General features: G+C 59.9%; 4 protein-coding genes across 7 annotated transcripts; 2 read left to right on the top strand and 2 right to left on the bottom strand.

Moving 5' to 3' along the window:
* Positions 1–3,497: 3,497 nt before the first annotated feature.
* On the bottom strand, positions 3,498–16,398 carry ythdc1 (YTH N6-methyladenosine RNA binding protein C1). 4 transcript variants are annotated; one of them, XM_030084552.1, is made up of 16 exons: positions 16,044–16,309; positions 15,625–15,720; positions 12,220–12,509; positions 10,051–10,447; positions 9,124–9,186; positions 8,931–9,025; positions 8,705–8,813; positions 8,503–8,620; positions 8,338–8,422; positions 8,107–8,261; positions 6,576–6,655; positions 6,406–6,442; positions 6,298–6,352; positions 5,505–5,585; positions 5,241–5,429; positions 3,498–3,752 (listed from the first exon to the last, which is right to left on the bottom strand). In XM_030084552.1, exons 1-16 carry the CDS (start codon positions 16,069–16,071, stop codon positions 3,564–3,566), a joined length of 2,067 nt encoding a protein of 688 aa, XP_029940412.1. In that variant the 5' UTR covers positions 16,072–16,309; the 3' UTR covers positions 3,498–3,563. The 4 variants fall into 4 exon arrangements, with proteins under 4 accessions (XP_029940412.1, XP_029940409.1, XP_029940410.1 ...); XM_030084549.1 differs by having other exon boundaries at positions 3,559–3,752; positions 6,298–6,336; positions 6,406–6,454; positions 16,044–16,308; XM_030084550.1 differs by having other exon boundaries at positions 3,559–3,752; positions 6,298–6,336; positions 16,044–16,304.
* A 710-nt stretch (positions 16,399–17,108) lies between these two features.
* Positions 17,109–18,837, top strand: ufc1 (ubiquitin-fold modifier conjugating enzyme 1). Its single transcript, XM_030084554.1, has one exon. The coding sequence runs from the start codon at positions 17,224–17,226 to the stop codon at positions 17,743–17,745; it is 522 nt and encodes a 173-aa protein (XP_029940414.1). The 5' UTR covers positions 17,109–17,223; the 3' UTR covers positions 17,746–18,837.
* On the bottom strand, positions 17,838–23,560 carry LOC115382710 (fukutin-like). Its single transcript, XM_030084555.1, has 3 exons — positions 23,369–23,560; positions 23,084–23,208; positions 17,838–18,088 (listed from the first exon to the last, which is right to left on the bottom strand). Exons 1-3 carry the CDS (start codon positions 23,543–23,545, stop codon positions 17,875–17,877), a joined length of 516 nt encoding a protein of 171 aa, XP_029940415.1. The 5' UTR covers positions 23,546–23,560; the 3' UTR covers positions 17,838–17,874.
* On the top strand, positions 18,286–19,422 carry LOC115382708 (uncharacterized). The gene is made up of 2 exons (XM_030084553.1): positions 18,286–18,749; positions 18,782–19,422. The coding sequence occupies exons 1-2, from the start codon at positions 18,318–18,320 to the stop codon at positions 19,052–19,054; spliced, it is 705 nt and encodes a 234-aa protein (XP_029940413.1). The 5' UTR covers positions 18,286–18,317; the 3' UTR covers positions 19,055–19,422.
* Positions 23,561–25,811: the final 2,251 nt, after the last annotated feature.

The following is a 25,811-nucleotide window of genomic DNA, read 5'->3' on the forward strand; positions in this document are numbered from 1 at the left end:
CGTAGAGCTGTGATCATAGAGCAAGTAGAGACACAGCCGTAGAGCTGTGATCATAGAGCAGGTAGAGATACAGCCGTAGAGCTGTGATCATAGAGCAGGTAGAGATACAGCCGTAGAGCTGTGATCATAGAGCAGGTAGAGATACAGCCGTAGAGCTGTGATCATAGAGCAGGTAGAGATACGAGCATAGAGCTGTGATCATAGAGCAGGTAGAGATACAGCCGTAGAGCTGTGATCATAGAGCAGGTAGAGATACAGCCGTAGAGCTGTGATCATAGAGCAGGTAGAGACACAGCCGTAGAGCTGTGATCATAGAGCAGGTAGAGATACAGCCGTAGAGCTGTGATCTTAGAGCAGGTAGAGATACAGCCGTAGAGCTGTGATCTTAGAGCAGGTAGAGATACAGCCGTAGAGTTGTGATCATAGAGCAGGTTTCATTATTCATGTATTCACTTTGATCATTGAATTACAGTTCCATGAAGAGAGGATCAAATTCATTGACATATTTAAACTTATTTTTTAAAGTAACAGTTACTTTGCCGTGTAGTTACATTTAAAATATAAATGCTAACCCATCCATCCATCCATCCATCCATCTTCCACCGCCGAGCCGGACCGGGTCGCGGGGCAGCAGTCTGAGAAGGGTCTCCAGACTTCCTGTCCCCAGACTTCCTGGAGGATCTGGAGGCGTTCCCAGTCCAGCCCAGAGACATAGTCTTTCCAGAGTGTCCTGGTCTTCCCCGGGTCTCCTCCCAGGGAGGCGTCCAGGAGGTTCCATCCTGAAGAGGAGCCGAGATCCTCACTGCTCCTCTCCATGTGGAGGAGCAGCTCTACTCCCAGCTCCTCCTGGTGACGGAGCTCCTCCTCCTGTGACGGAGCTCCTCCTCCTGGTGACGGAGCTCCTCCCCCTGGTGACGGAGCTCCTCCTCCTGGTGACGGAGCTCCACCTCCTGGTGACGGAGCTCCTCCTCCTGGTGACGGAGCTCCTCCCTCTGGTGACGGAGCTCCTCCCCCTGGTGACGGAGCTCCTCCCCCTGTGACGGAGCTCCTCCTCCTGGTGACGGAGCTCCTCCTCCTGGTGACGGAGCTCCTCCCTCTGGTGACGGAGCTCCTCCTCCTGTGACGGAGCTCCTCCTCCTGGTGACGGAGCTCCTCCTCCTGGTGACGGAGCTCCTCCCCCTGGTGACGGAGCTCCTCCCCCTGTGACGGAGCTCCTCCTCCTGGTGACGGAGCTCCTCCTCCTGGTGACGGAGCTCCTCCCCCTGGTGACGGAGCTCCTCCCCCTGTGACGGAGCTCCTCCCCCTGTGACGGAGCTCCTCCCCCTGGTGACGGAGCTCCTCCTCCTGGTGACGGAGCTCCTCCCCCTGTGACGAGCTCCTCCCTCTGGTGACGGAGCTCCTCCCCCTGTGACGGAGCTCCTCCCCCTGGTGACGGAGCTCCTCCCCCTGGTGACGGAGCTCCTCCCCCTGTGACGGAGCTCCTCCCCCTGGTGACGGAGCTCCTCCCCCTGGTGACGGAGCTCCTCCTCCTGGTGACGGAGCTCCTCCCCCTGTGACGAGCTCCTCCCTCTGGTGACGGAGCTCCTCCCCCTGTGACGGAGCTCCTCCCCCTGGTGACGGAGCTCCTCCCCCTGGTGACGGAGCTCCTCCCCCTGTGACGGAGCTCCTCCTCCTGGTGACGGAGCTCCTCCCCCTGGTGACGGAGCTCCTCCCCCTGTGACGGAGCTCCTCCCCCTGGTGACGGAGCTCCTCCCCCTGGTGACGGAGCTCCTCCCCCTGGTGACGGAGCTCCTCCCTCTGGTGACGGAGCTCCTCCCCCTGGTGACGGAGCTCCTCCTCCTGGTGACGGAGCTCCTCCCCCTGGTGACGGAGCTCCTCCCCCTGGTGACGGAGCTCCTCCCTCTGGTGACGGAGCTCCTCCCTCTGGTGACGGAGCTCCTCCCCCTGTGACGGAGCTCCTCCCCCTGTCTCTAAGGGAGCCCAGCCCCTTAGAGACAAGCATCCGGGATTCTGTCTTTGGGTCCTGACCCGGATCAGGACCAGAGGCGAGGGCGGGGATGAAGACTGACCAGTAAATCCAGAGCTTCTGGTTTCAGCTTCACCACGACGGACGACCGGCCTGCCAGCCTCACCTCCGCCCCCCCCCACTCCGGAACCAGACCCCAGAAGATCTGAACTCCTCCACTCAGGGCAGCGTCTGTCCCCCGGCCTGGAGAGGACGGACCAGCTTCATCCCCGTCTCTTCACACTCAGCTGCGAACCGCCCCAGTGCATGATGGTCCAGTTCCATGGAGCCAACAAGACAACATCATCTGTAAAAAGCAAACATGAAATCCTGTGGTTCCCAAACCAGGGACCCGAACTGGGGGCCCAAACCGGGGTCCCAAACCAGGGACCCAAACCGGGGGCCCAAACCGGGGTCCCAATCCAGGGACCCAAACCGGGGTCCCAATCCAGGGACCCGAACCGGGGGCCCAAACCGGGGTCCCAATCCAGGGACCCAAACCGGGGTCCCAATCCAGGGACCCAAACCGGGGACCCAAACCGGGGGCCCAAACCGGGGTCCCAATCCAGGGTCCCAATCCAGGGACCCAAACCGGGGTCCCAAACCGGGGTCCCAAACCGTGGGCCCAAACCGGGGTCCCAATCCGGGGTCCCAATCCGGGGACCCAAACCGTGGGCCCAAACCGGGGTCCCAATGCGGGGTCCCAAACCAGGGACCCAAACCAGGGACCCAAACCGGGGTCCCAAACCGGGGACCCAAACCGGGGACCCAAACCGGGGTCCCAAACCGGGGTCCCAATCCGGGGGCCACAGGATTTCTGTCTGTAAAAAGGACGAACAGAACTAGTGACAAAGTTCAATCCTGCTGGAGTCCAACATGCACCGGGACCAGGTCTGACTCAGTGCTGGCAGTGTGGACCAGACTCCTGCTCTGGTCCTCCAGAGACCAGGTGGCCCTGAACAAGGGGCCCCGGACTCTGTACTCCTGAAGCCCCCCCACAAGACACCACGAGGGACGCGGTCCAACTCCTTCTCCAAGTCCACAAAACACATGTGGACTGGTTGAGCGAACTCCCACAAACCCTGGAGACCCCATGGAGGGTCTAGAGCTGGACTAGGGTTCCAGGGTGGAGTCCTCCTCACCAGGACCGGGAGGCTGAGGAGTCCGACCCCCTGCAGGGTCAACCTAGCCTGTCGCACAACCGTCTCAGCTGCTGACCCGTTACTCTTTTGAAGAAGTAACTAGTAACTAACTACTCTTTAAGAGTAAGTGGAACTCGTCCGTGTCATCACGCTAGTGCGTACACAATGAGTCCAGCACAGAGCTGCTGGCTCCGCCCACTGTGTGACCATCGCCACAGGCCACCTGTCCATCAGTGGAGACGGTAGTTCAGGCAGACAGGCCCCTCCCCCGGCGACAGCCAGCCGGTAACCATGACAACGAGCTGAGACCCAGGACCGCGGGCAATGAATTCAAAGCCAAAGCTCCGGGGTGAAATGTTCAGGGTTTATTTCCACGGTTCACACCAATCACATCAGAGAACAGCGACATCTGGAGGTCAGCGGCGGTAGCGTCCCCTCTCCTTGTCCCTCTCTCGATCCCTGTCCCGGTCTCGGGGCCGGTCCCGCTCCCGGTCCCTCCGCGGTCCGCCGCGCTCCCGGTCCCGCTGGCGCTCTCGCTCCCGGCGGCTGCTCACCACGGCCTGCGTCCGGCGCAGGAAGTCGTCCACCCGCATGTCGTAGTCGTGCTGCGGGGCGGACAGGGGACACGGTGAGGGGGGGGGGGGGTCGGGGGGGGGGAGGGGGCGGGGAGGGGAGGAGGGGGGGGGGGAGGGGGGGTCGGAGGCAGGGGTGGTGCTCCGGGGCGGACAGGGGACACGGTGAGGGGGGGGGGGGGCGGTGAGGGGGGGTCGGAGGCAGGGGTGGTGCTGCGGGGCGGACAGGGGACACGGTGAGGGGGGGGGGGCGGTGAGGGGGGGTCGGAGGCAGAGGCGGTGCTGCGGGGCGGACAGGGGACACGGTGAGGGGGGGGCAGTGAGGGGGGGTCGGAGGCAGAGGCGGTGCTGCGGGGCGGACAGGGGACACGGGGAGGGGGGGCGGGGGGGGGGGGTCGGAGGCAGGGGCGGTGCTCCGGGGCGGACAGGGGACACGGTGAGGGGGGGGCGGTGAGGGGGAGGAGGGGGGCGGGGAGGGGGGGTCGGAGGCAGGGGTGGTGCTGCGGGGCGGACAGGGGACACGGGGAGGGGGGGGGGGGGGGAGGGGGGAGGAGGGGGGCGGGGAGGGGGGGTCGGAGGCAGGGGCGGTGCTCCGGGGCGGACAGGGGACACGGTGAGGGGGGGGGGCGGTGAGGGGGGGTCGGAGGCAGAGGCGGTGCTGCGGGGCGGACAGGGGACACGGTGAGGGGGGGGCGGTGAGGGGGGGTCGGAGGCAGGGGTGGTGCTGCGGGGCGGACAGGGGACACGGTGAGGGGGGGGCGGTGAGGGGGAGGAGGGGGGCGGGGAGGGGGGGGCGGAGACAGGGGTGGTGCTGCGGGGCGGACAGGGGACACGGTGAGGGGGGGGGGGTCGGGGGGGGCGGAGGCAGGGGTGGTGCTGCGGGGCGGACAGGGGACACGGTGAGGGGGGGGCGGTGAGGGGGGGTCGGTGAGGGGGGGTCGGAGGCAGAGGCGGTGCTGCGGGGCGGACAGGGGACACGGTGAGGGGGGGGGGGAGGGGGAGGAGGGGGGCGGGGAGGGGGGGTCGGAGGCAGGGGCGGTGCTCCGGGGCGGACAGGGGACACGGTGAGGGGGGGGGGGCGGTGAGGGGGGGTCGGAGGCAGAGGCGGGTGCTGCGGGGCGGACAGGGGACACGGTGAGGGGGGGGCGGTGAGGGGGAGGAGGGGGGCGGGGAGGGGGGGTCGGAGACAGGGGTGGTGCTGCGGGGCGGACAGGGGACACGGTGAGGGGGGGGGGGAGGGGGAGGAGGGGGGCGGGGAGGGGGGGTCGGAGGCAGAGGCGGTGCTGCGGGGCGGACAGGGGACACGGTGAGGGGGGGGGCGGTGAGGGGGAGGAGGGGGGCGGTGGGGGGGGGTCGGAGACAGGGGTGGTGCTGCGGGGCGGACAGGGGACACGGTGAGGGGGGGGGAGGAGGGGGGGGTCGGGGGCAGAAGCGGTGCTGCGGGGCGGACAGGGGACACGGTGAGGGGGGGTCGGAGGTGGTGGGGAGGGGGGGTCAGAGGCAGAGGGTGGGGGGGCTCACCGGGCTGGAGGCGAAGGCACGGTGCTGCTGGACCCGCTGCTTGTCTCGGAAGCGGGGGGGCGGAGCCTCGTGCGGCGGCAGCGGGGCGTGGTGGTGGTGGTGGTAGGCCTGGTGAGGGGGCGGGGCCGGGTGGCCGTGGTGGTAATACGGGGGGTGGTGGGGGGGGGGCTGCTCCACGCCGGGGTACGCCTGAAGACACACACACACTGTCACAGCGGGACGGGACCCGGCGGGACGGGAATCGAACCGTGAGCCGAGGATTACCAGAGTCTGCCAGGGGGCGGGAGGCCCCACGCTGTGGTGGTGGTGGTGGTGGTGGTAGTCCCGCATGTAGTCACTGTAGGACTGAGGACACACACCGTCACACACACTGCTACACAGTTACACACACAGTAACAACGCCACACACTGCTACACACACTGGAACACAATGTTACACTAACACACTGATGTAAACCAGTGGTGGGCGCAGTCCGCTAACCAGCTAACCGCTAATTAGCAAAGCTAACATTTTCATTAGCGGATTAGCTGTTCAGCTAACTTTGAAAAACATTAGCGGACTAATTAGCTTCTGCTAAATTTACACATTAGCGACTCTGGTTTCCGAGGGTACCTGAACGCCTCTCGTCAGCTTCCTGCTGTGCAGTCATGAAGCGTCTCTCCTCCCAAAATTGTTTTGAAAAACATGGATTTTGTAATGCATGTAACTCCCGATCCGTTTGTCCGATTGAAACGATTCCGAGACTGTTAGAAAGCCCCGGAACTCAAGATTCTGGGGATATTTGAATGACGCGCTTGCATCACGGCGCGGCGTCAACAAACAATCCCCTATGCGCTCTCGGCGCTCGGCTCGCGGAGAAAATGGCGCGAGCGCTCCCGCCTATGAGCCGTCAGACAGGTGAACGGGGGGCGCGGCGCTGTGCGAACCGGGCGTTAGCGGTTACTGTTAGCTTCAGCTCAATCTTTTAGCGTTATCGAAGCTAACTCTTCGGTTAGCCGTGCCCACCACTGATGTAAACTCGTCTCCGCAGCCTGTCCGGGACGCAGCAGTGCTCACCCCGTTGAGGAAAACGTCTCTTCGAACGCTAGAAACCTTCTGTGGAGAGAAAAGTCTGGGTCAGCACGCCGTCTTCACCGCAGAAGACGTCCACCTGCCCTGCCTCACCTGTCCACCGGCTGACTCCGCAGGTCCTGCATGAACCCTGTGAACAGAGCTGGGAGTGAGGGGGGTCAGAGGTCAGCGTCCACCAGCGACCATCTGGCAGTGACCCCCAATCAATGCAGACTGCTGTGTGTGTGTGTGTGTGTGTGTGTGTGTGTGTGTGTGTGTGCCACCTGCTCGCTGGCTGAAGTCGGGCGGGGCGTCGGCTCGTGGCCGCTTCCTGCCATGGAGGTCGTACTCTTCAGGTCGACGCCTACATAAACAAGTTCACAGGTAAGACACACACACACACACACACACACACACACACACACACACACACACACACACACACACACACACACACACACACACACACACACACACACTCCCATACAGTTGTGAAATTCCAGTGTGTGTTCGGTGCTTCTCTCTACGTCTACCAACATCCATCTTCTTGGCACACACACTTGTCAAAATAAGAAGCAATCGGACGTACGTGTGTGTGTGTGTGTGTGTGTGTGTGTGTGTGTGTGTGTGTCCAGCTGGCTGAGTGGCTCGTCCTTCAATGGGAATGCTGCAGGTTCGATGTCCTCCTGTCCACATAGGCGTCCTTTCCAAGACCCTGAACCAAGTTTCTGTTAGAGCAGCCATCCCTGTGTGTGTGTGTGTGTGTGTGTGTGTGTGTGTGTGTGTGTGTGTGTGTGTGTGTGTGTGTGTGTGTGTGTGTGTGTGTGTGAGAGCGAGTTTTCAGATTTCGTGACGTTGCAAGTGTGTGTGTTCAGTGTGTGTGTAAGATTGCGTCATCTGGTGTTTCGGAGGATTGTAGTAACATTTATCAACAGACCAACAACCGACTTCTGTAGAGGACAGACTGAGACACAGAGACACAGAGAGAGACAGACACAGAGACACAGAGAGAGACAGACACAGAGACACAGAGAGAGACAGAGACAGTAATAGAGAGAGAGACAGAGACAGTAATAGAGAGAGAGACAGACAGTTATAGAGACAGTCATCGAGAGACAGACAGTAACAGAGACACAGAGACAGACGGAGACAGACGGAGACAGACGGAGACAGACGGAGACAGCGTTGAGGAGCACATACCGCTGGCGCTGCACATGAGGAACACTTTACAACAACAGTTTCTGTCCTCGTCAGTCCATCAGACCTCTTACAGCCTCTGACTCTGACAAGGTGAGGGTGATGATGATGATGAAGATGGTGCAGTCCTGCCAAAACGTAAACCAAGCCCCGCCCCCGTACTGCCAGCCCCGCCCATCCCGGCTCAGTCCGTCCTGTGGTTGGTCTCCTCCTCACCTCAGTGTGTGTGCGGGGGAGGGGGCTGTCCATCGGGGAGGGGGAGGGGACATTCCTCATCCAGTCTCTTCATGGACCTTTACCTGCATTAGCCCCTCCCCCGAAACACACCTTCTCACTGGGCAGAGTTCAGAAACCCCGCCCCCTGCACACCTGGTCAAGCCCTGAGCCAGTCCTCGGTCTCTGATCAGTCCTACATCAGTCCACAGGCTGGTCCTCCTCACTCACTGCACCTCCAACCCAGAGACCCCAGAGACCCTGTAGCTCCACCCACACCGCACCGCGCCCCACCACCTGACGGCCCGGCGCTCCGCCGCCCCGCCGCGCCGCCGCCGTCTCCGTGGTCCGGCCTCGGGAGGACAGGTACGGGAAGCGGGTGGAGGAACTCTGTGATTGGCTAACCTTCCCGGCTCGCGCTGCGGCGGGCGGCCTCGGGGCCGCGGCTCTGACGGCGTCCTGCGCTTGTGGCGAACGCGACGCGCCACCTCGTGAACGTCCACGCTCTCGTCCAATGGGAACAGCGCGCAGAGCTGGGCGCCCACGTCCGGCTGGATCTCCTGGCGGACAGACGCACGCGTCACCACAAGTCCGCCGCGGCGGTGGCGGCGGCGGCGGCGGCGGCGCGGCGCTCACCTGGCCGTCCCGGCCGATCTTCACCGGCTTGTGTTCGTTCCAGGGATTTGACAGGTGGGCCGTCTTGATGAAGGGGAGCTCCCGCCTGCAGCAACACACACACACACACGGTAGGCGGAGCTGCCTCCACCCAGAGGGCGGAGCCTCTGCCTCACAAGCATTTACCTGCACAGCCAGTCGATCTTGAAAACGCCGCCCAGCATCTTGGCGTTCATGCCGGCAGGAAGCACCCAGTGGATGGGAGAGCCGCCGTGGTACGACTCCGACGCCAACCGCGCAAAGCCTGGGGAGACACGGCGGCCAATCAGAGCCCGGCGGGCGGGCGGCGAGCGGCGCCCGCTCAGCACGGGACGAGAGGACGGCCCACCTTGGAACTTCCCGCTCTCCCTCACAGAGAACACCAGGACCACGCTCCGGGCCGAGCGGAACGCCGCGCTCAGCTTCTTCTCGTTGACGGGCAGCGTGGACCACACCCCCTGCGGGGACGCCATGGAGACGGTCAGCCGGCAGCAGCAGAGCGGCCCCGCCCACAGCGGAGGAGGCCCCGCCCACATCGTACAACACCCCGCCCACACCCCAGAAGTCCCGCCCACCTTGGCTTTGGCCAGAGACACGTTCTCATGGTTGTTGCTCTTGATGAGGAAGAAGCGAGCGTCTCGCAGGATGTAGCGAAGTTTGCTGGTCGGATCTGTAACACAACCACTAATCCGATTACTGGAAAACTCCACAGGTAATCTGATTACTGGAAAACACCACAATTAACCGGATTACTTGGAGTATCCTTACTTTCCATTCCCTTCCGAACAGCCCCAACTGAAGATGACAACTTCTCTTGTTTCTTCTCTGAACCTTTCAACATAAAAGCAGAGCTTCAAAATAAGATACATGACAAGGCTGCAGCTCCGAGTCTGGTTCTAGAGGGTTCTCCTCCTCTGAGTCTGGTTCTAGAGGGTTCTCCTCCTCTGAGTCTGGTTCTAGAGGGTTCTCCTCCTCCGAGTCTGGTTCTAGAGGGTTCTCCTCCTCTGAGTCTGGTTCTAGAGGGTTCTCCTCCTCTGAGTCTGGTTCTAGAGGGTTCTCCTCCTCCGAGTCTGGTTCTAGAGGGTTCTCCTCCTCTGAGTCTGGTTCTAGAGGGTTCTCCTCCTCCGAGTCTGGTTCTAGAGGGTTCTCCTCCTCTGAGTCTGGTTCTAGAGGGTTCTCCTCCTCTGAGTCTGGTTCTAGAGGGTTCTCCTCCTCTGAGTCTGGTTCTAGAGGGTTCTCCTCCTCTGAGTCTGGTTCTAGAGGGTTCTCCTCCTCTGAGTCTGGTTCTAGAGGGTTCTCCTCCTCTGAGTCTGGTTCTAGAGGGTTCTCCTCCTCTGAGTCTGGTTCTAGAGGGTTCTCCTCCTCTGAGTCTGGTTCTAGAGGGTTCTCCTCCTCTGAGTCTGGTTCTAGAGGTTCTCCTCCTCCGAGTCTGGTTCTAGAGGGTTCTCCTCCTCTGAGTCTGGTTCTAGAGGGTTCTCCTCCTCTGAGTCTGGTTCTAGAGGGTTCTCCTCCTCTGAGTCTGGTTCTAGAGGGTTCTCCTCCTCCGAGTCTGGTTCTAGAGGGTTCTCCTCCTCTGAGTCTGGTTCTAGAGGGTTCTCCTCCTCCGGGTCTGGTTCTAGAGGGTTCTCCTCCTCTGAGTCTGGTTCTAGAGGGTTCTCCTCCTCTGAGTCTGGTTCTAACGGTTGCCACGGTTACCTGAGGCGTCGGAGGCGGAGCCGGAGTGGGCCGACTCGCCGTCGTCGGAGAAGCTGATGGAGGAGGCGGAGCGCGAGTCGCCGGCCTCGCTGCGCGTGTCGTAGTCGTTCCCGTCTCCGACGCGGTGCTCGTACTCCTCCTCCTCCTCCTCTTCCTCCTTCTCTCCTTCCTCCTCCTCCTCCTCGTCCTCCTCCTCTTCCTCCTCGTCCTCCTCTTCCTCCTCCTCCTCCATGCCCTCTTCCTCCTCCTCCTCTTCCTCGTCCTCCTCTACATGGGACGGAGTGGGGGAGGAGCTTCCTGACGCTGGTTCCGAGCCATAATCTGCAACATCCTCCTCTGATTGGTTATCCACGTCGTGAGGGGAGGGGCTTAGCCGCCGGTCGTCACGGCGCAACTTCTACAAAGAGTCAGAGAAAAAACAGTTGAAGAGAAGAAGTTCCTGCACACACACACACACACACACACACACACACACACACACAACACACACACACACACACACACACACACACACACACACACACACACACACACACCACACACACACACACACACACACACACACACACACCAGAATGAAAGCACAGCGTTTTCACACTCGGGCAGTGCGGAGACAGAGGACGGCTGGGAGACACAGAGGACGGCTGGGAGACACAGAGGACGGCTGGGAGACACAGAGGACGGCTGGGAGACACAGAGGACGGCTGGGAGACACAGAGGACGGCTGGGAGACGTCGTCCGTCTTTCTGGACGTGTTCTAAAGTTCACTTGATTTGGGCAGACGACAGTCCGCTCTGAAACCTCAGCTGATCCTGTCTCGGACCGGGACCAGGGCCGGACCGGGACCAGGGCCGGACCGGGACCAGGGCCGGACCGGGGTATGTGGGTGGAAAAGCAGAGATCCAGATCCAGGACCCTGGCACTGCAGGACAGCTGGAGGACTGAAAGGTCCAGGATGAAGACTCCAGGCCGTCTCACTTCTTCCAGTCCTGTCAAATCCTGGAGGCTCAGGATGTAACCCAGTCTCTGAAGATCTGCGGAACCAGAACCCGCTGGACCCTTTCAGTCAGGCTTCAGGTGAGACAGCTGTCCTCTCAGTCCCGGAGTCTCTGGTCCGTCCTCGGTCCTCCTGCCGCTGGACTGGTCTGCTGAACCATCAGGTCCTCCTCCCCACTCTGAGCCCGGCCTTTCAGGTTCTGTCCTGTTGTGGTCCAGGTCCTGAATCACAGGCAGGTCCTTCAGAGAGTCCTGGGGGAGGAGTCCAGGTCACATGGCCTAGCAGGGGTCCCTCAGGGGCCGGTGCTGGGTCCCGTCCTCCAGGGGTCCCTCGGGGTTCGGTGCTGGGTCCCGGTCCAGGGATGCGGTCCAGGGCTCTTCCTCTCAGCTGATCAGCAGGTCTGGCTGATCCTCCACCTTCAGCTCCACCTGTCTCAGACTGGACTCATGGTCTGTCCAGCTGTCCTCAGATCAGGGTCCAGCTTCAGTCCAGACTACTTGTCCACAAACTCAGCCAGAAGCCTGGGGTCATGATGGATGACCTGCTGACCTTTAGGGTTCTCCATCTAGTGGTTCTGAAGACCAGACCCTTCCTGACCCAGCAGGCCCCCCAGCTCCTGGTCCAGGCCCTGCTGGTCTCTCTTCTGGCAGGTCTCCCTGCAGGTCCAGAGGATCCAGAATGCAGCAGCAGGTCTGGTCTTCAACAGGTCCTCCCGGTTCCTCAGCCAGGACCAGATCCAGAACCTTGACCTGGATTCCCTGATCCAGGTCTCCTCTCTACCTGGAGCTTCCAGCCCAGCTCGGCTCTAAACCTCCAGACTCTGGTCCTGCTGGGTCCAGGCTCTGGTCCTGCTGGGTCCAGGCTCTGGTCCTGCTGGGTCCAGGCTCTGGTCCTGCTGGGTCCAGGCTCTGGTCCTGCTAGGTCCAGGCTCTGGTCCTGCTTTCAGAGACACCGAGGCTCTGAGTCCCTCCAGCTGAGGGCAGAACCAGAACCAGAACCAGAACTGGAAGGGGTAGAGGCACTTTTCTGCAACTTGATGGCAACTCCTTTGACCTTTGACCTTTGACCAATCACAGCTGGAGGTTCTCCTGATGTCTGACTTCCTGTGCTGGACGTCGCTTTGGACAAATGAACCTGTAGACCTGCAGGATTGTGGGATGGAGAACCGGTACCTGGCCCAGACCCTCCGGCGCTCTGTGCGACTCCCGGCGCCGGGCGTCCTCGCTCCCTGCGCTCCGGGCCACCTCTCGGGCCCCTCGCCGCCCCTTTCGCTCCTCGTAGTAGTGGTGGCGGTAGGCGGCGTGCCGGCCTCGGGGGCTGGACGCCTTCTTGGACGAGGAAGACAGGGGGGGGCCCAGAGCTCTCTTATTGGCCGACGAGGACCGGGAGGAGTGGTGACCTGTGGAGGGGCGGAGCCTCTTGGCGTCCTGGCTGCCGGCGCGCTCGCTCTTCCTCTTGGTTCCTGACAGACAGAGCACAGGGTTCAGCCCACAGGACGCCCTGCCGGGTACTGCTGCCAGTACTACTGGGTACTGCTGCCAGTACTGCTGCCAGTACTGCTGCCAGTACTACTGCCAGTACTACTGGGTACTGCTGCCAGTACTGCTGCCAGTACTGCTGCCAGTACTACCGGGTACTGCTGCCAGTACTGCTGCCAGTACTACTGGGTACTGCTGCCAGTACTGCTGCCAGTACTGCTGCCAGTACTACCAGGTACTGCTGCCAGTACTGCTGCCAGTACTACTGGGTACTGCTGCCAGTACTGCTGCCAGTACTGCTGCCAGTACTACTGGGTACTGCTGCCAGTACTGCTGCCAGTACTACTGGGTACTGCTGCCAGTACTGCTGCCAGTACTGCTGCCAGTACTACTGCCAGTACTACTGCCAGTACTGCTGCCAGTACTGCTGCCAGTACTGCTGCCAGTACTACCAGGTACTGCTGCCAGTACTGCTGCCAGTACTACTGGGTACTGCTGCCAGTACTGCTGCCAGTACTGCTGCCAGTACTACTGCCAGTACTACTGCCAGTACTGCTGCCAGTACTGCTGCCAGTACTGCTGCCAGTACTACCAGGTACTGCTGCCAGTACTACTGCCAGTACTACTGGGTACTGCTGCCAGTACTGCTGCCAGTACTGCTGCCAGTACTACTGCCAGTACTACTGCCAGTACTGCTGCCAGTACTGCTGCCAGTACTGCTGCCAGTACTACCGGGTACTGCTGCCAGTACTGCTGCCAGTACTACTGGGTACTGCTGCCAGTACTGCTGCCAGTACTGCTGCCAGTACTACCGGGCACTCCTGTCAGTACTACTGTGTACTCGTGTCAGTACTACTGTGTACTCGTGTCAGTACTACTGGGTACTCGTGTCAGTACTACTGCCAGTACTACCGGGTACTGCTGCCAGTACTGCTGCCAGTACTGCTGCCAGTACTACTGCCAGTACTACTGGGCACTCCTGTCAGTACTACTGTGTACTCGTGTCAGTACTACTGTGTACTCGTGTCAGTACTACTGTGTACTCGTGTCAGTACTACTGTGTACTCGTGTCAGTACTACTGGGTACTCGTGTCAGTACTACTGGGTACTCCTGTCAGTACTACTGGGTACTCGTGTCAGTAGGGAGAGCGGGGTCATTTGTGCCGCCCCTGTTATTTAGAAAAGCGTGGTGGTTTCTGGTCATGTGACCTCGTGTCCACTCCGCTCATCTTGCAGAGAAGGGAGACTCGTGGCCGGAGAGGTGAGCACATTGAAGTTTAAAAAACATTTTTTTGCCTTCCAAAGTAAAATTTCCATGTTGAAGGTTTTTTGATTGCTGTGTTTGAACAATTATAGAAAACTTTGAAAACATTTCATGTTTTCCTGCTTCATTAAGCTGCTTCATGAGTCTGTACAGCTCACATGATGCTCGCTCTGAGCAGCTGGGGGAGGCATTGTTTTCAAAATGGTGGGCCTGGGGTCGTTTGTGCCAAAGGACCTGCCAGCGGCACAACTTCCCCAAACTTATGATTATTTACTATATATTACTTTTTTTGAATGTACTGTTATTGTACAACTTATTCTTCCATTTGATCACTAAAACTATGAGTCATTCTTCATTCCAGATCAGAATCCATCATGTCAGGCAGACACAGACGGAGACAGACAGGGCTCCAACTTTTAAAGTTTCTGAAGCAAAGTGATGCGGCCTGTTGATGGAAAGTCCATCTTCACATTGAGAGAGAATGACGAAGGAGTCGTCCTCCAGGTGATGTGCTTAAAAAATCTCCCACGCCATAAAAGCGTGGCGATAGAGCCAGAAGGGAGCGCAGGTTCATGTTCCACTGCAGCAGTGACCAGTGGAACGTCCAGGAGGTCCAATCTGTGAAGACATTCAGACGCAGTCAGGTGCTCATTTTGATTTTGATTTTGTTCTTGGCCTGGGTTCATGTGGCGCTGGGCCTTGTTGAAGCAAACTGGCCTTTGATGATGTTAAAACTTTACATAAGCATCAAACAAGTACTTTTGTATTTAATTTGTCTTGTTTTTATCTAGCATGATCATTTTTGTATAAACTTTATTTCAGACACAGTTGGTCCATATGAAAAATACAAAAAACATTACAAAACACTAAATTTTTGATATTAAAATGATCTTTTTTACCTCAGTTATCAGTGGCACAATTTACCCCAGCATATTCTGACTAATGGCACAAGTTACCCCACACTTGGGGTAAGTTGTGCCACAAAACCACTTTTTTTTCCAGAGCTATATTTCTCACACAGTTTATTTAAGATCCAAAGTGATTCCTCCCAGGATGCACAGCGTCCTGAACTGTATGAACATATTTTAGTTGCAGGCATTCCTGTTATCCCCGTGTGTAAAAGGCACTTTAAGTAAAAATTGGCACTACTGACCCCACTCTCCCCTACTACCGGGTACTCCTGTCGGTACTACCGGGTACTCCTGTCAGTACTACTGGGTACTCCTGTCAGTACTACTGGGTACTCCTGTCGGTACTACCGGGTACTCCTGTCGGTACTACCGGGTACTCCTGTCGGTACTACTGGGTACTCCTGTCAGTACTACTGGGCACTGCTGTCAGTACTACCGGGTACTCCTGTCGGTACTACCGGGTACTCCTGTCGGTACTCTCAGTGACACAGCTGTGTACAGAGTAGTTTTATTTAAGATCTGTGGCCGTTAGTGGGCAGTAGACTGTAGACGTGTGGCAGTAGACTGTAGACTGTAGATGTGTGGCAGTAGACTGTAGATGTGTGGCAGTAGACTGTAGACTGTAGATGTGTGGCAGTAGACTGTAGATGTGTGGCAGTAGACTGTAGATGTGTGGCAGTAGACTGTAGACTGTAGATGTGTGGCAGTAGACTGTAGATGTGTGGCAGTAGACTGTAGATGTGTGGCAGTAGACTGTAGATGTGTGGCAGTAGACTGTAGATGTGTGGCAGTAGACTGTAGATGTGTGGCAGTAGACTGTAGATGTGTGGCAGTAGACTGTAGATGTGTGGCAGTAGACTGTAGATGTGTGGCAGTAGACTGTAGATGTGTGGCAGTAGACTGTAGAACAGTGCTTGGTAGAACCTTTCTTGTCGCTCAGTTCGGTATCGGGGTTGTACAGTTCGTCGTCCTGGTCCGGAGCTTCAGTCAGCAGGTCCTCCAGAACATTTAATTCGCCATCTGTAAAGCAGAGCGGGTGAGGGAGGGGTCCACAGCCGCCCCCCGTCCTCCAGCTACCAGCAGCAAGCTAGTCACGGAGCTGCAGCGAGCAGAACAAAGAGCCAGACGTGCTAATGCTAACAGGAGCTAGCTGGCGGTAACAGACGCTACCAGAAGCCAGCGGAAGTGAATACAAACTATTAGAAACTTTCTCTGGGCCAGTAGAAGCCAGTAGAAGCCAATAGACGCTGACAGAAGCTGGCAAAGGCCAAACGAAGCCAGCCGGAGCTAAAAATAAGCTAACAGAAGACAGCTCAAGCTAACGCAGTCGTCTCGCGGTTCACCTTTGTCCTCGCGCCGCTCGGCCGCCATTCCCGCCGCAGAGCCGTAGGATTCCGCTCGCGCAGCTCACGCTTTCCGCTTCTTCCCAGATTTAAACCCCAGACAGCGAGAAGTGCAGAGAGAAGCCAGCAAATGGCGGACTGCGTCTGTTTTCCCTTCTTCTGCGGAGCCGCTCCAGACCCGCACAGCGCCGCCTGCAGGGGCGGCGGGGACATGCACAGGCACGCGCACTTCTTCTTCTTCTTCCTTTCCGGCAGACTGTGCACAGCATTGGTGCATTGCTGCCACCCCCAGTGAATCCCGCAAATTACATCTTCACCTTCTGGGATCTAAATCCTATTATACAGACCCGTTAACATAAGAAAAAGAACTACTGCCCGAGCAATTTCCCTGTCCCTCAATCCCTCACCCAGTATTGTAGAAAGAGAAAATGCTTTCAGACCCATTTTTTCCAGATTTATAAATAATATTCTCCTCTGGTCTGTGTATGCTGGACATACCATTAAGACATGGCTCACAGTCTCTAAGCACTCACAGTGAGTACATTTCCCATCCGGATGTTTCCCTATTAGCATCAACCCACTGGCTAACCCACAGTGCCCGAGCCCAAGCCTTGTTAATTTGACGTCCTCTGCCCTCCTCATATACGCTCTCTTTGTAGGATGCACTAATGGCTGAATCTGAAAAAGCTTCCTTCCTCTGCTGTCTCCCTCCCACTCCTGCTGCCACTGGCGATGGATTCTCTTATTAATAAAGCTTCGGCACTCCATTTTCCCTAAAGGGACTCTAATATCCACCTCCTTCTTCCCTAAGCTGTATTTTGCTGCCCTGTCTGCCACCTCGTTTCCTTCAATCCCTACATGTGAGGGCACCCACATAAACCCAACACTACATCCCCTTCTCTCCAGGTTGGACACCACCATTAGAATCTCCCCAACTATCTCCATTCTGGCATGTCCCAGGCACGCGCACGCTCACACGTCAATGACGTACGCAGCCGTGTCTACTTCTGCACGTCTACATTTCTACTTGTGTGTGTCTATGCTTGAATCCTATACAGGAAGTGCTCGTGACGCAGCAGCCAGTCCGGAAGTCCACGTCAGTCCACCGGGGACCACCGGGACTCACCGGGACTCAGACAGCCGGACCTGCCTTCACCCGGGCTCCCATTTCGGATTCAGAATGGCGGACGAGGCCACGCGCAGGGCCGTTTCCCAGATCCCGATGCTGCGGACGGATGCGGGGCCGCGGGACGGCGCGCTGTGGCCGCAGCGGCTGAAGGAGGAGTACCAGGCCCTGATCCGGTCCGTGGAGAACAACAAGGCCGCGGACAACGACTGGTTCCGCCTGCAGTCTAACGCGGACGGCACGAGATGGACCGGGACCTGCTGGTTCGTGCACGAGCTGCTCCGCTACGAGTTCGGCCTGGAGTTCGACGTCCCGGTGACGTACCCGGACACCGCGCCCGAGGTCGCGATCCCGGAACTGGACGGGAAAACGGCCAAGATGTACCGGGGAGGGAGGATCTGCCTGACGGAGCACTTCGCGCCGCTCTGGGCGCGCAACGCGCCGAAGTTCGGGCTCGCGCACCTCATGGCGCTCGGGCTCGCGCCCTGGCTGGCAGTGGAGATCCCGGACCTGATCAGTAAAGGGCTCGTGGTCCACAAGGAGCGCAGCCGCGAGGAGGCCGCGAGCCCCGAGTGACGTCACTCAGGTGGAACCGAGTGTCACGTGCAGATGTCCTGATGTGTGTCATGTTGTACATGTATAAAGAAAACAACAACAAAGCCACGTGTCCCGTTTCCTCGTTTATTCCAAACTTCACACTCAGTTTTAATACACCTGGATAAGCTCCGCCCACTCCGCTGGAGGCCACACCCCGTTCTCCTTCACGTTGCTGGGCGAGGACTTCCAGTCCCAGGTTCTGATGGGAACGTTCCAGGTGGCGCCGTAGTTCGCCTTCACGTAATCCAGCGTCTGGCACGGGACTCGAACCTTCAGCTCCAGAAGCTCCGCCCAGCACAGCGAGAAGCGCGGGAAGACGTACCTGCAAGAGCCGCAGCGTTAGCGCCGCCGGGCCAGACCCAGACCCAAACACCTGCAGCGTCAAGGTTCTGTTTCTCCAGGGAACCGCCGGGACCCGGTCCTCCTTCAGTCTTCATCCCCTCACCGATTCATCCCTTCATTCTGGATTCACTGCAGACTCTGCTCTGGCAGAGAGACGCTGGGGGAGGACTGGGTGTGTCAGCGAGGGGAGAGGAAGAGGCTGAGTGAGGATGAGGAGGGTCTCCTGGCTCCGCCCTGCAGATGTTCACCAGCTGGCTCCTCGGCTCCTCTCACTGATTGGACAGAAGTCTGCTGTCCAGCCCGGAGGCCTCAGGACGTCTGCAGACCAGCTGGAGAGACGTTTTCGCTCCACTTCAGTCTTTCTTGTATCGAACACAACAAGCAGCATCAGAACAGCTGACGAACAGAAAGCGTCCACTGAAACGTCCAACACGGCCCGGCGGAACCAAACTAACAACCAGCCGTCCTCAAGTCAAGCTCCTAAAAATAAAGGAGTGACCCCCACATTCCACAGCGTCCGCTTTGCTCCGCCCCATTGGCTCCAACCCCGCCGCGTGCGCTCCGCTGCGTCTCGGTTCCGCCGGCCGGAGAAGCTGAGCAGCCGTGCGCTGCTGACCTCCGACCTCCAGAAGCAGAGCAGCCGTGCGCTGCCGACCTCCAGAAGCAGAGCAGCCGTGCGCTGCTGACCTCCGACCTCCAGAAGCAGAGCAGCCGTGCGCTGCTGACCTCCGACCTCCAGAAGCAGAGCAGCCGTGCGCTGCTGACCTCCGACCTCCAGAAGCAGAGCAGCCGTGCGCTGCCGACCTCCGACCTCCAGAAGCAGAGCAGCCGTGCGCTGCCGACCTCCGACCTCCGACCTCCAGAGCTGAGCAGTCTGGGAAGCACTGGCATCTTTCTCTGTACGTCCTGGCAGAAAGGACGGCTGGGGTCAGATCAAACTTTATGATTCTCCACTTCCAGAGTCAGCGTCTCTTCATCCTGGCTGTTGTGCTTCAACACGCTGAATTTCGTGCGACAGGATGTTGAAATTCAGGCCTTTCAGAATAAAATGCATACATGGTCCTGAATATGTATTTTGTAGAAAACACGAAATTTATGGACAATAGCCTGCAAACGGGCCGTACATGCAGCTGTGTGAACGTTCAGAAACGTTCAACTACAGCTTGATTACAGACAAAATAGAGGTTTGTCAAATAAAACTTTACAGTGTGTTCTAGTTTTCATTTGCCCGCTTTTTAAAGTGTACATTTTAATCAGTGTGGTTTGTCTGTTCGTGATATATCTGAAACTTAACGTGGGGACAAATAAAACGTCTTTAAACAGTTTAAAGTTTTTAATAAAGACAAAATGATTTTATTTTGTATAAAGCCGGAGGTTGTTGGAGTTCTCTTTCCTGTTTGGTGCATCTGAACTGTGGACATTTATGCGTACGGAGACCTGGACGGACCGGACCGGAGAGACAAATAGACCTCTGCTCTATTTTGGACTGACGGAGTGGAGCAGGGCGGGGCGGAGCAGGGGAGGGTGGAGCAGGGGAGGGTGGAGCAGGGCGGGGCGGAGCAGGGGAGGGTGGAGCAGGGGAGGGTGGAGCAGGGGAGGGTGGAGCAGGGGAGGGTGGAGCAGGGCAGGGTGGAGCAGGGCGGGGCGGAGCAGGGCAGGGTGGAGCAGGGGAGGGTGGAGCAGGGGAGGGTGGAGCAGGGCGGGGTGGAGCAGGGGAGGGTGGAGCAGGGGAGGGTGGAGCAGGGCGGGGCGGAGCAGGGCGGGGCGGAGCAGGGCGGGGTGGAGCAGGGCGGGGCGGAGCAGGGCAGGGTGGAGCAGGGGAGGGTGGAGCAGGGCGGGGTGGAGCAGGGCAGGGTGGAGCAGGGCGGGGCGGAGCAGGGCAGGGTGGAGCAGGGGAGGGTGGAGCAGGGGAGGGTGGAGCAGGGCGGGGTGGAGCAGGGGAGGGTGGAGCAGGGGAGGGTGGAGCAGGGCGGGGCGGAGCAGGGCGGGGCGGAGCAGGGCGGGGTGGAGCAGGGCGGGGCGGAGCAGGGCAGGGTGGAGCAGGGGAGGGTGGAGCAGGGGAGGGTGGAGCAGGGCGGGGTGGAGCAGGGGAGGGTGGAGCAGGGGAGGGTGGAGCAGGGCGGGGTGGAGCAGGGGAGGGTGGAGCAGGGGAGGGTGGAGCAGGGCGGGGTGGAGCAGGGCGGGGCGGAGCAGGGCAGGGTGGAGCAGGGGAGGGTGGAGCAGGGCGGGGCGGAGCAGGGCAGGGTGGAGCAGGGGAGGGTGGAGCAGGGGAGGGTGGAGCAGGGCGGGGTGGAGCAGGGCGGGGCGGAGCAGGGCAGGGTGGAGCAGGGGAGGGTGGAGCAGGGCGGGGCGGAGCAGGGCAGGGTGGAGCAGGGGAGGGTGGAGCAGGGCGGGGCGGAGCAGGGCGGGGCGGAGCAGGGGAGGGTGGAGCAGGGCAGGGCGGAGCAGGGCGGGGTGGAGCAGGGCGGGGCGGAGCAGGGCGGGGCGGAGCAGGGTGGAGCCAGACGGAGTTGATCGCAGGCTGTGGAATCAGCTACAGTCATTGAAATAGCAACGCATTTGCTGCGGCGGTCGGACCGGACCGGACCAGAGTGGATCGGACAAGACTGGAGCGAACCTGACCGGAGTGGACTGGACCGGAGTGGACCGGACCGGAGCGGACCGGACCGGAGTGGACCGGACCAGAGCGGACCGGACCGGAGTGGACCGGACCGGAGTGGACCGGACCGGAGCGGACCGGACCGGAGTGGACCGGACCAGACCGGAGTGGACCGGACCGGAGTGGAGTGGACCGGACCGGACCGGAGTTGACCGGACCGGAGTGGAGCGGACCGGACCGGAGAGGACCGGACCGGAGCGGACCGGACCGGAGAGGACCGGACCGGAGTGGACCGGACCGGACCGGAGTGGACCGGACCGGACCGGAGTGGACCGGACCGGAGTGGAGTGGACCGGACCGGAGCGGACCGGACCGGAGTGGACCGGACCGGAGTGGACCGGACCGGAGTGGAGCGCAGACGGACGCTGTGGAATTTGGGGGAGAAGCTTGAATCCAAAAAGCAAAAACCAAGACACCTGCTCACAAACCCTGGAAGCCACTCAGGACTGTATTTTTTGAGAAATAAGAAAAACAATTTAAAATCTTTAAAAACCAAAAGAGGGTTTGAGATTTCTCCACCTAAAACAAAGAAAGTGATTTTTACCCATGAGCACCGCTGCATCCACCAGACTCAGATGATCCATCAACAGTCCAGGGAACCGGGACGCCGGCGCGGCGCCGGTTCTGCCGTCAGCAGCGTCTCAATCTCAACAGGAGCAAAACGGCGGTTCTCACGTTTCATCTGCTGAATTACAGAAGGTCACACATCAAGCCTGTGTCTGCAGCGTTCCGCCCGGACGCTCGGCGTTCCGCCCGGCGGACGCTCGGCGTTCCGCCCGGAGGACGCTCGGCGTTCCGCCCGGAGGACGCTCGGCGTTCCGCCCGGAGGACGCTCGGCGTTCCGCCCAGAGGACGCTCGGCGTTCCGCCCGGACGCTCGGCGTTCCGCCCGGACGCTCGGCGTTCCGCCCAGACGCTCGGCGTTCCGCCCGGACGCTCTGCGTTCCACCCGGAGGACGCTCGGCGTTCCGCCCGGAGGACGCTCGGCGTTCCGCCCGGAGGACGCTCGGCGTTCCGCCCGGAGGACGCTCGGCGTTCCGCCCGGAGGACGCTCGGCGTTCCGCCCGGACGCTCTGCGTTCCACCCGGAGGACGCTCGGCGTTCCGCCCGGAGGACGCTCGGCGTTCCGCCCGGACGCTCTGCGTTCCACCCGGAGGACGCTCGGCGTTCCGCCCGGAGGACGCTCGGCGTTCCGCCCGGACGCTCGGCGTTCCGCCCAGACGCTCGGCGTTCCGCCCGGACGCTGAACGCCCGGACGCTCGGCGTTCCGCCCGGAGGACGCTCGGCATTCCGCCTGGCGGACGCTCGGCGTTCCGCCCGGCGGACGCTCGGCGTTTCGTCCGGCAGACGCTCGGCGTCCAGAACAGGCTGGATGTGTTTGGAGCGAGCTCAGACGCCGAGACGCCGAGACGCCGAGACGCCGGACTGCTGGTCATCAAATCCTCTCATGTCAGAAAGGACCAGGAACCACATCAGAGCAGAACCCGGTTCCACGTCTAATGATTGAGGTTCCACTCCTGAGTCTCCGGTTCTGGTAGAACCGGCTCCTCTGGACTCACTGAAGCGGCGCTGCAGGAACGGCGCTTCGAATCCTGCTGTCCTGAGTCAAGTCCTCTCTGTCCCAAAGACACCCTCCAGGGTCCAGAACAGCCTCGAAACACCTCTGTCCCCACAGAGACACCTCTGTCCCCACAGAGACAGATCTGTCCCCACAGAGACACCTCTGTCCCCACAGAGACACCTCTGTCCCCACAGAGACACCTCTGTCCCCACAGAGACACCTCTGTCCCCACAGAGACAGAGCTGCCCCCACAGAGACACCTCTGTCCCCACAGAGACACCTCTGTCCCCACAGAGACACCTCTGTCCCCACAGAGACAGATCTGTCCCCACAGAGACACCTCTGTCCCCACAGAGACACCTCTGTCCCCACAGAGACAGATCTGTCCCCACAGAGACACCTCTGTCCCCACAGAGACACCTCTGTCCCCACAGAGACAGATCTGTCCCCACAGAGACACCTCTGTCCCCACAGAGACACCTCTGTCCCCACAGAGACAGATCTGTCCCCACAGAGACACCTCTGTCCCCACAGAGACACCTCTGTCCCCACAGAGACAGATCTGTCCCCACAGAGACAGAGCTGCATCACAAACCGTTTCCCACCAACAAGTCAGACCTGGTGAAGACTCGGCTGTCTGTCCCCTGCCTTCATGTCCCACAGCTCAGCGTTGAACACCATCACCCAGACGTCCCCCCGTCCCCCCGTCCCCCCCGTCCCCCAGAGCCACGGGGCTGAATCTTTAAAGAGGCTCACTTGAACTTGCGGCCGCTCTTCACCTGCGTCCCTCCGTTCCAGACCACGTCTCCGTCTCCATAGAAAAAGAAAATGTCCAGTTTGACGTCTTCACCCAGGAAAGACAGCTCCAGACTGTCCTCCACCTGCATGTCCCAATAAAAGACATGAGTCCATGTAGACCAGAGACAGAGACAGAGACAGAGACAGGGACAGGGACAGACACAGGGACAGGAACAGACACAGGGACAGGGACAGACACAGGGACAGGAACAGGGACAGGGACAGACACAGGGACAGTCTGACCTTCCCGAACTTGTGTTTGAGCTTCAGGCCGGCGTCCGTCAGCGCTGAGACCATGTCCGTCCTGAAGTCCTCGATGAAGACGCCGATGTCCACGTCCCCACTGTAGGAGATGAGGCCGCACTGCCGGAACCAGCCTGCAGGGGGGGCAACATCGGTCAGCATCAGTACCCCCCCCATGGGGGTGGCAAACCAGGTCAGAACAGCCTGGAACAGCTCCAGTGGGCGGAGCTAGACCGTCACACTTCCTGGTCCCCGAGGTCGTCCAACCAGCAGCAGCAGAGCAGCGAGTCTGACTGTAACGGGCAGCTGGTCTGACTCAGACCTGGTCCAGCTCCTGGTCTGACTCAGACCTGGTCCAGCTCCTGGTCTGACTCAGACCTGGTCCAGCTCCTGGTCTGACTCAGACCTGGTCCAGCTCCTGGTCTCACTCAGACCTGGTCCAGCTCCTGGTCTCACTCAGACCTGGTCCAGCTCCTGGTCTCACTCAGACCTGGTCCAGCTCCTGGTCTCACTCAGACCTGGTCCAGCTCGGAGTCCACAACTTACCTAGACCCGACTGATTCAGCCGAACTTCCCGGGGGCCGCGGCACGGGAGCGTCAGCGACTTCCTCTCTGCAAACTCGCTCCTTTCGGCTCTGTTTTCCGTCCGTCGCCAGCGTTACCGTGACGGCAGCTCGCCCACCGTCCTCAGGTGGGTCAGCTGACCCACAGCGGACCCGCAGGCCCTGGGAAACAAACCGTCGCCGCGCGACACGAAGGTACCGCCCATTTCATCCACGCCGTTTCACGCAGCGCGTGTTCCCACTGAGTCCGGATAAAATGACAAGTTCTTCAAAGTTCAGCTTCCGCAGGCGTCCTGCGGACTGTCCGGCATGACCAAGGCCTCCTTGGTGCGCCGGCGCGGCGCTGGAGCGGCGTGTTCAGGCGTGTTCGGGCGTGTTCAGGCGTGTTCGGGCGTGTTCGGGCGTGTTCGGGCGTGTTCGGGCGTGTTCAGGCGTGTTCGGGCGTGTTCGGGCGTGTTCGGGCGTGTTCGGGCGTGTTCAGGCGATGTTCGGGCGTGTTTCGGGCGTGTTCAGGCGTGTTCGGGCGTGTTCGGGCGTGTTCGGCGTGTTCAGCTGTGTTCGGCGTGTTCGGGCGTGTTCAGGCGTGTTCAGGCGTGTTCAGGCGTGTTCGGGCGTGTTCGGGCGTGTTCGGGCGTGTTCGGGCGTGTTCGGGCGTGTTCGGGCGTGTTCAGGCGTGTTCGGGCGTGTCGGGCGTGTTCGGGCTGTGTTCGGGCGTGTTTCGGGCATGTTCGGCGTGTTCGGGCGGTGTTCGGGCGTGTTCGGGCGTGTTCGGGCGTGTTCAGGCGTGTTCGGGCGTGTTCGGGCGTGTTCAGGCGTGTTCGGGCGTGTTCGGGCGTGTTCGGGCGTGTTCGGGCGTGTTCGGGCGTGTTCAGGCGTGTTCGGGCGTGTTCGGGCGTGTTCGGGCGTGTTCGGGCGTGTTTGGGCGTGTTTGGGCGTGTTCGGGCGTGTTCGGGCGTGCCTCTCTCACAGCGCGGTCTGCGTGAGCGAGCTGTCGGCGGCAGAGGGCTGCTCGTGTGTCTGAAGTAACTCCAGAGGCGTTTCGGGAGCGAAAGGATGTTTTTCCACGGAGCAGCATCCAGAACCGAGCGTCAGCATCGGGAGCCAAACACACACCAGAGATGTTCCCATACCATTTTGTGCCTCCCGATACCGATTCCGATACTTTTACTGTGGGTATCGGCCGATACCGGTGGTTATGCGGCGGGTCCCCGCGTCTCCGCCCGGGAGCGGAGATCCGGAGCTGCCGCGCCGCCGCTTGCTCCACGGAGGCGCCTGAAGCAGGCGGCGGCTTCCAGGGGCCGAGTGGAGCTGCCCCACGGAGGCTGACGGGAGAGCTCCGGATCTCCGCTCCCGGGCGGAGACGCAGGGACCCGCCGCATAACCACGGAGGCGGAGAGGAGCTCCGCCACGGATTTAAAAATGAATCGTTAGATTAATCAATGCATAGAAGAACTAGTTCCTTGATTAATCGATTACAAAAGTAATCATTTAACGCAGCCCTATTATCAGCGTTATCTCGTGAGTCAAAAAAAAAAAAAATAAAAAAAAATAAAAACATGACCAAAGCCGGGCAGGCACCCGAATAAATATTGGATCTGCGTTTGATTCATGGAGGAACTTCAGCTGCATTTGGGAGTGAAAATGGATGCTTACAAAAATCACATAATCTGCGCTGTGGTCCTGCAGTAATCCGCGACGTAGTGAACAGCAGGAGCATCCCTGGTGCAGCGCTGTGAAGACGGACTTTCTGTAAAATGTTTGTGCGCGCTCCCGTGCCGCCTCGGCTGGTGGCTGCAGTTCCCCGCAGCGCCTATCGCGGCAGCACTGAGGTACATTTTGAAAAGTTGCCTTAAGTCCCTTTAAGATGAACAATGTCATGA

The sequence above is a fragment of the Salarias fasciatus genome (assembly GCF_902148845.1).
Source record: "Salarias fasciatus chromosome 7 unlocalized genomic scaffold, fSalaFa1.1 super_scaffold_4, whole genome shotgun sequence".
Classification (NCBI taxonomy): Eukaryota; Metazoa; Chordata; class Actinopteri; order Blenniiformes; family Blenniidae; genus Salarias; species Salarias fasciatus.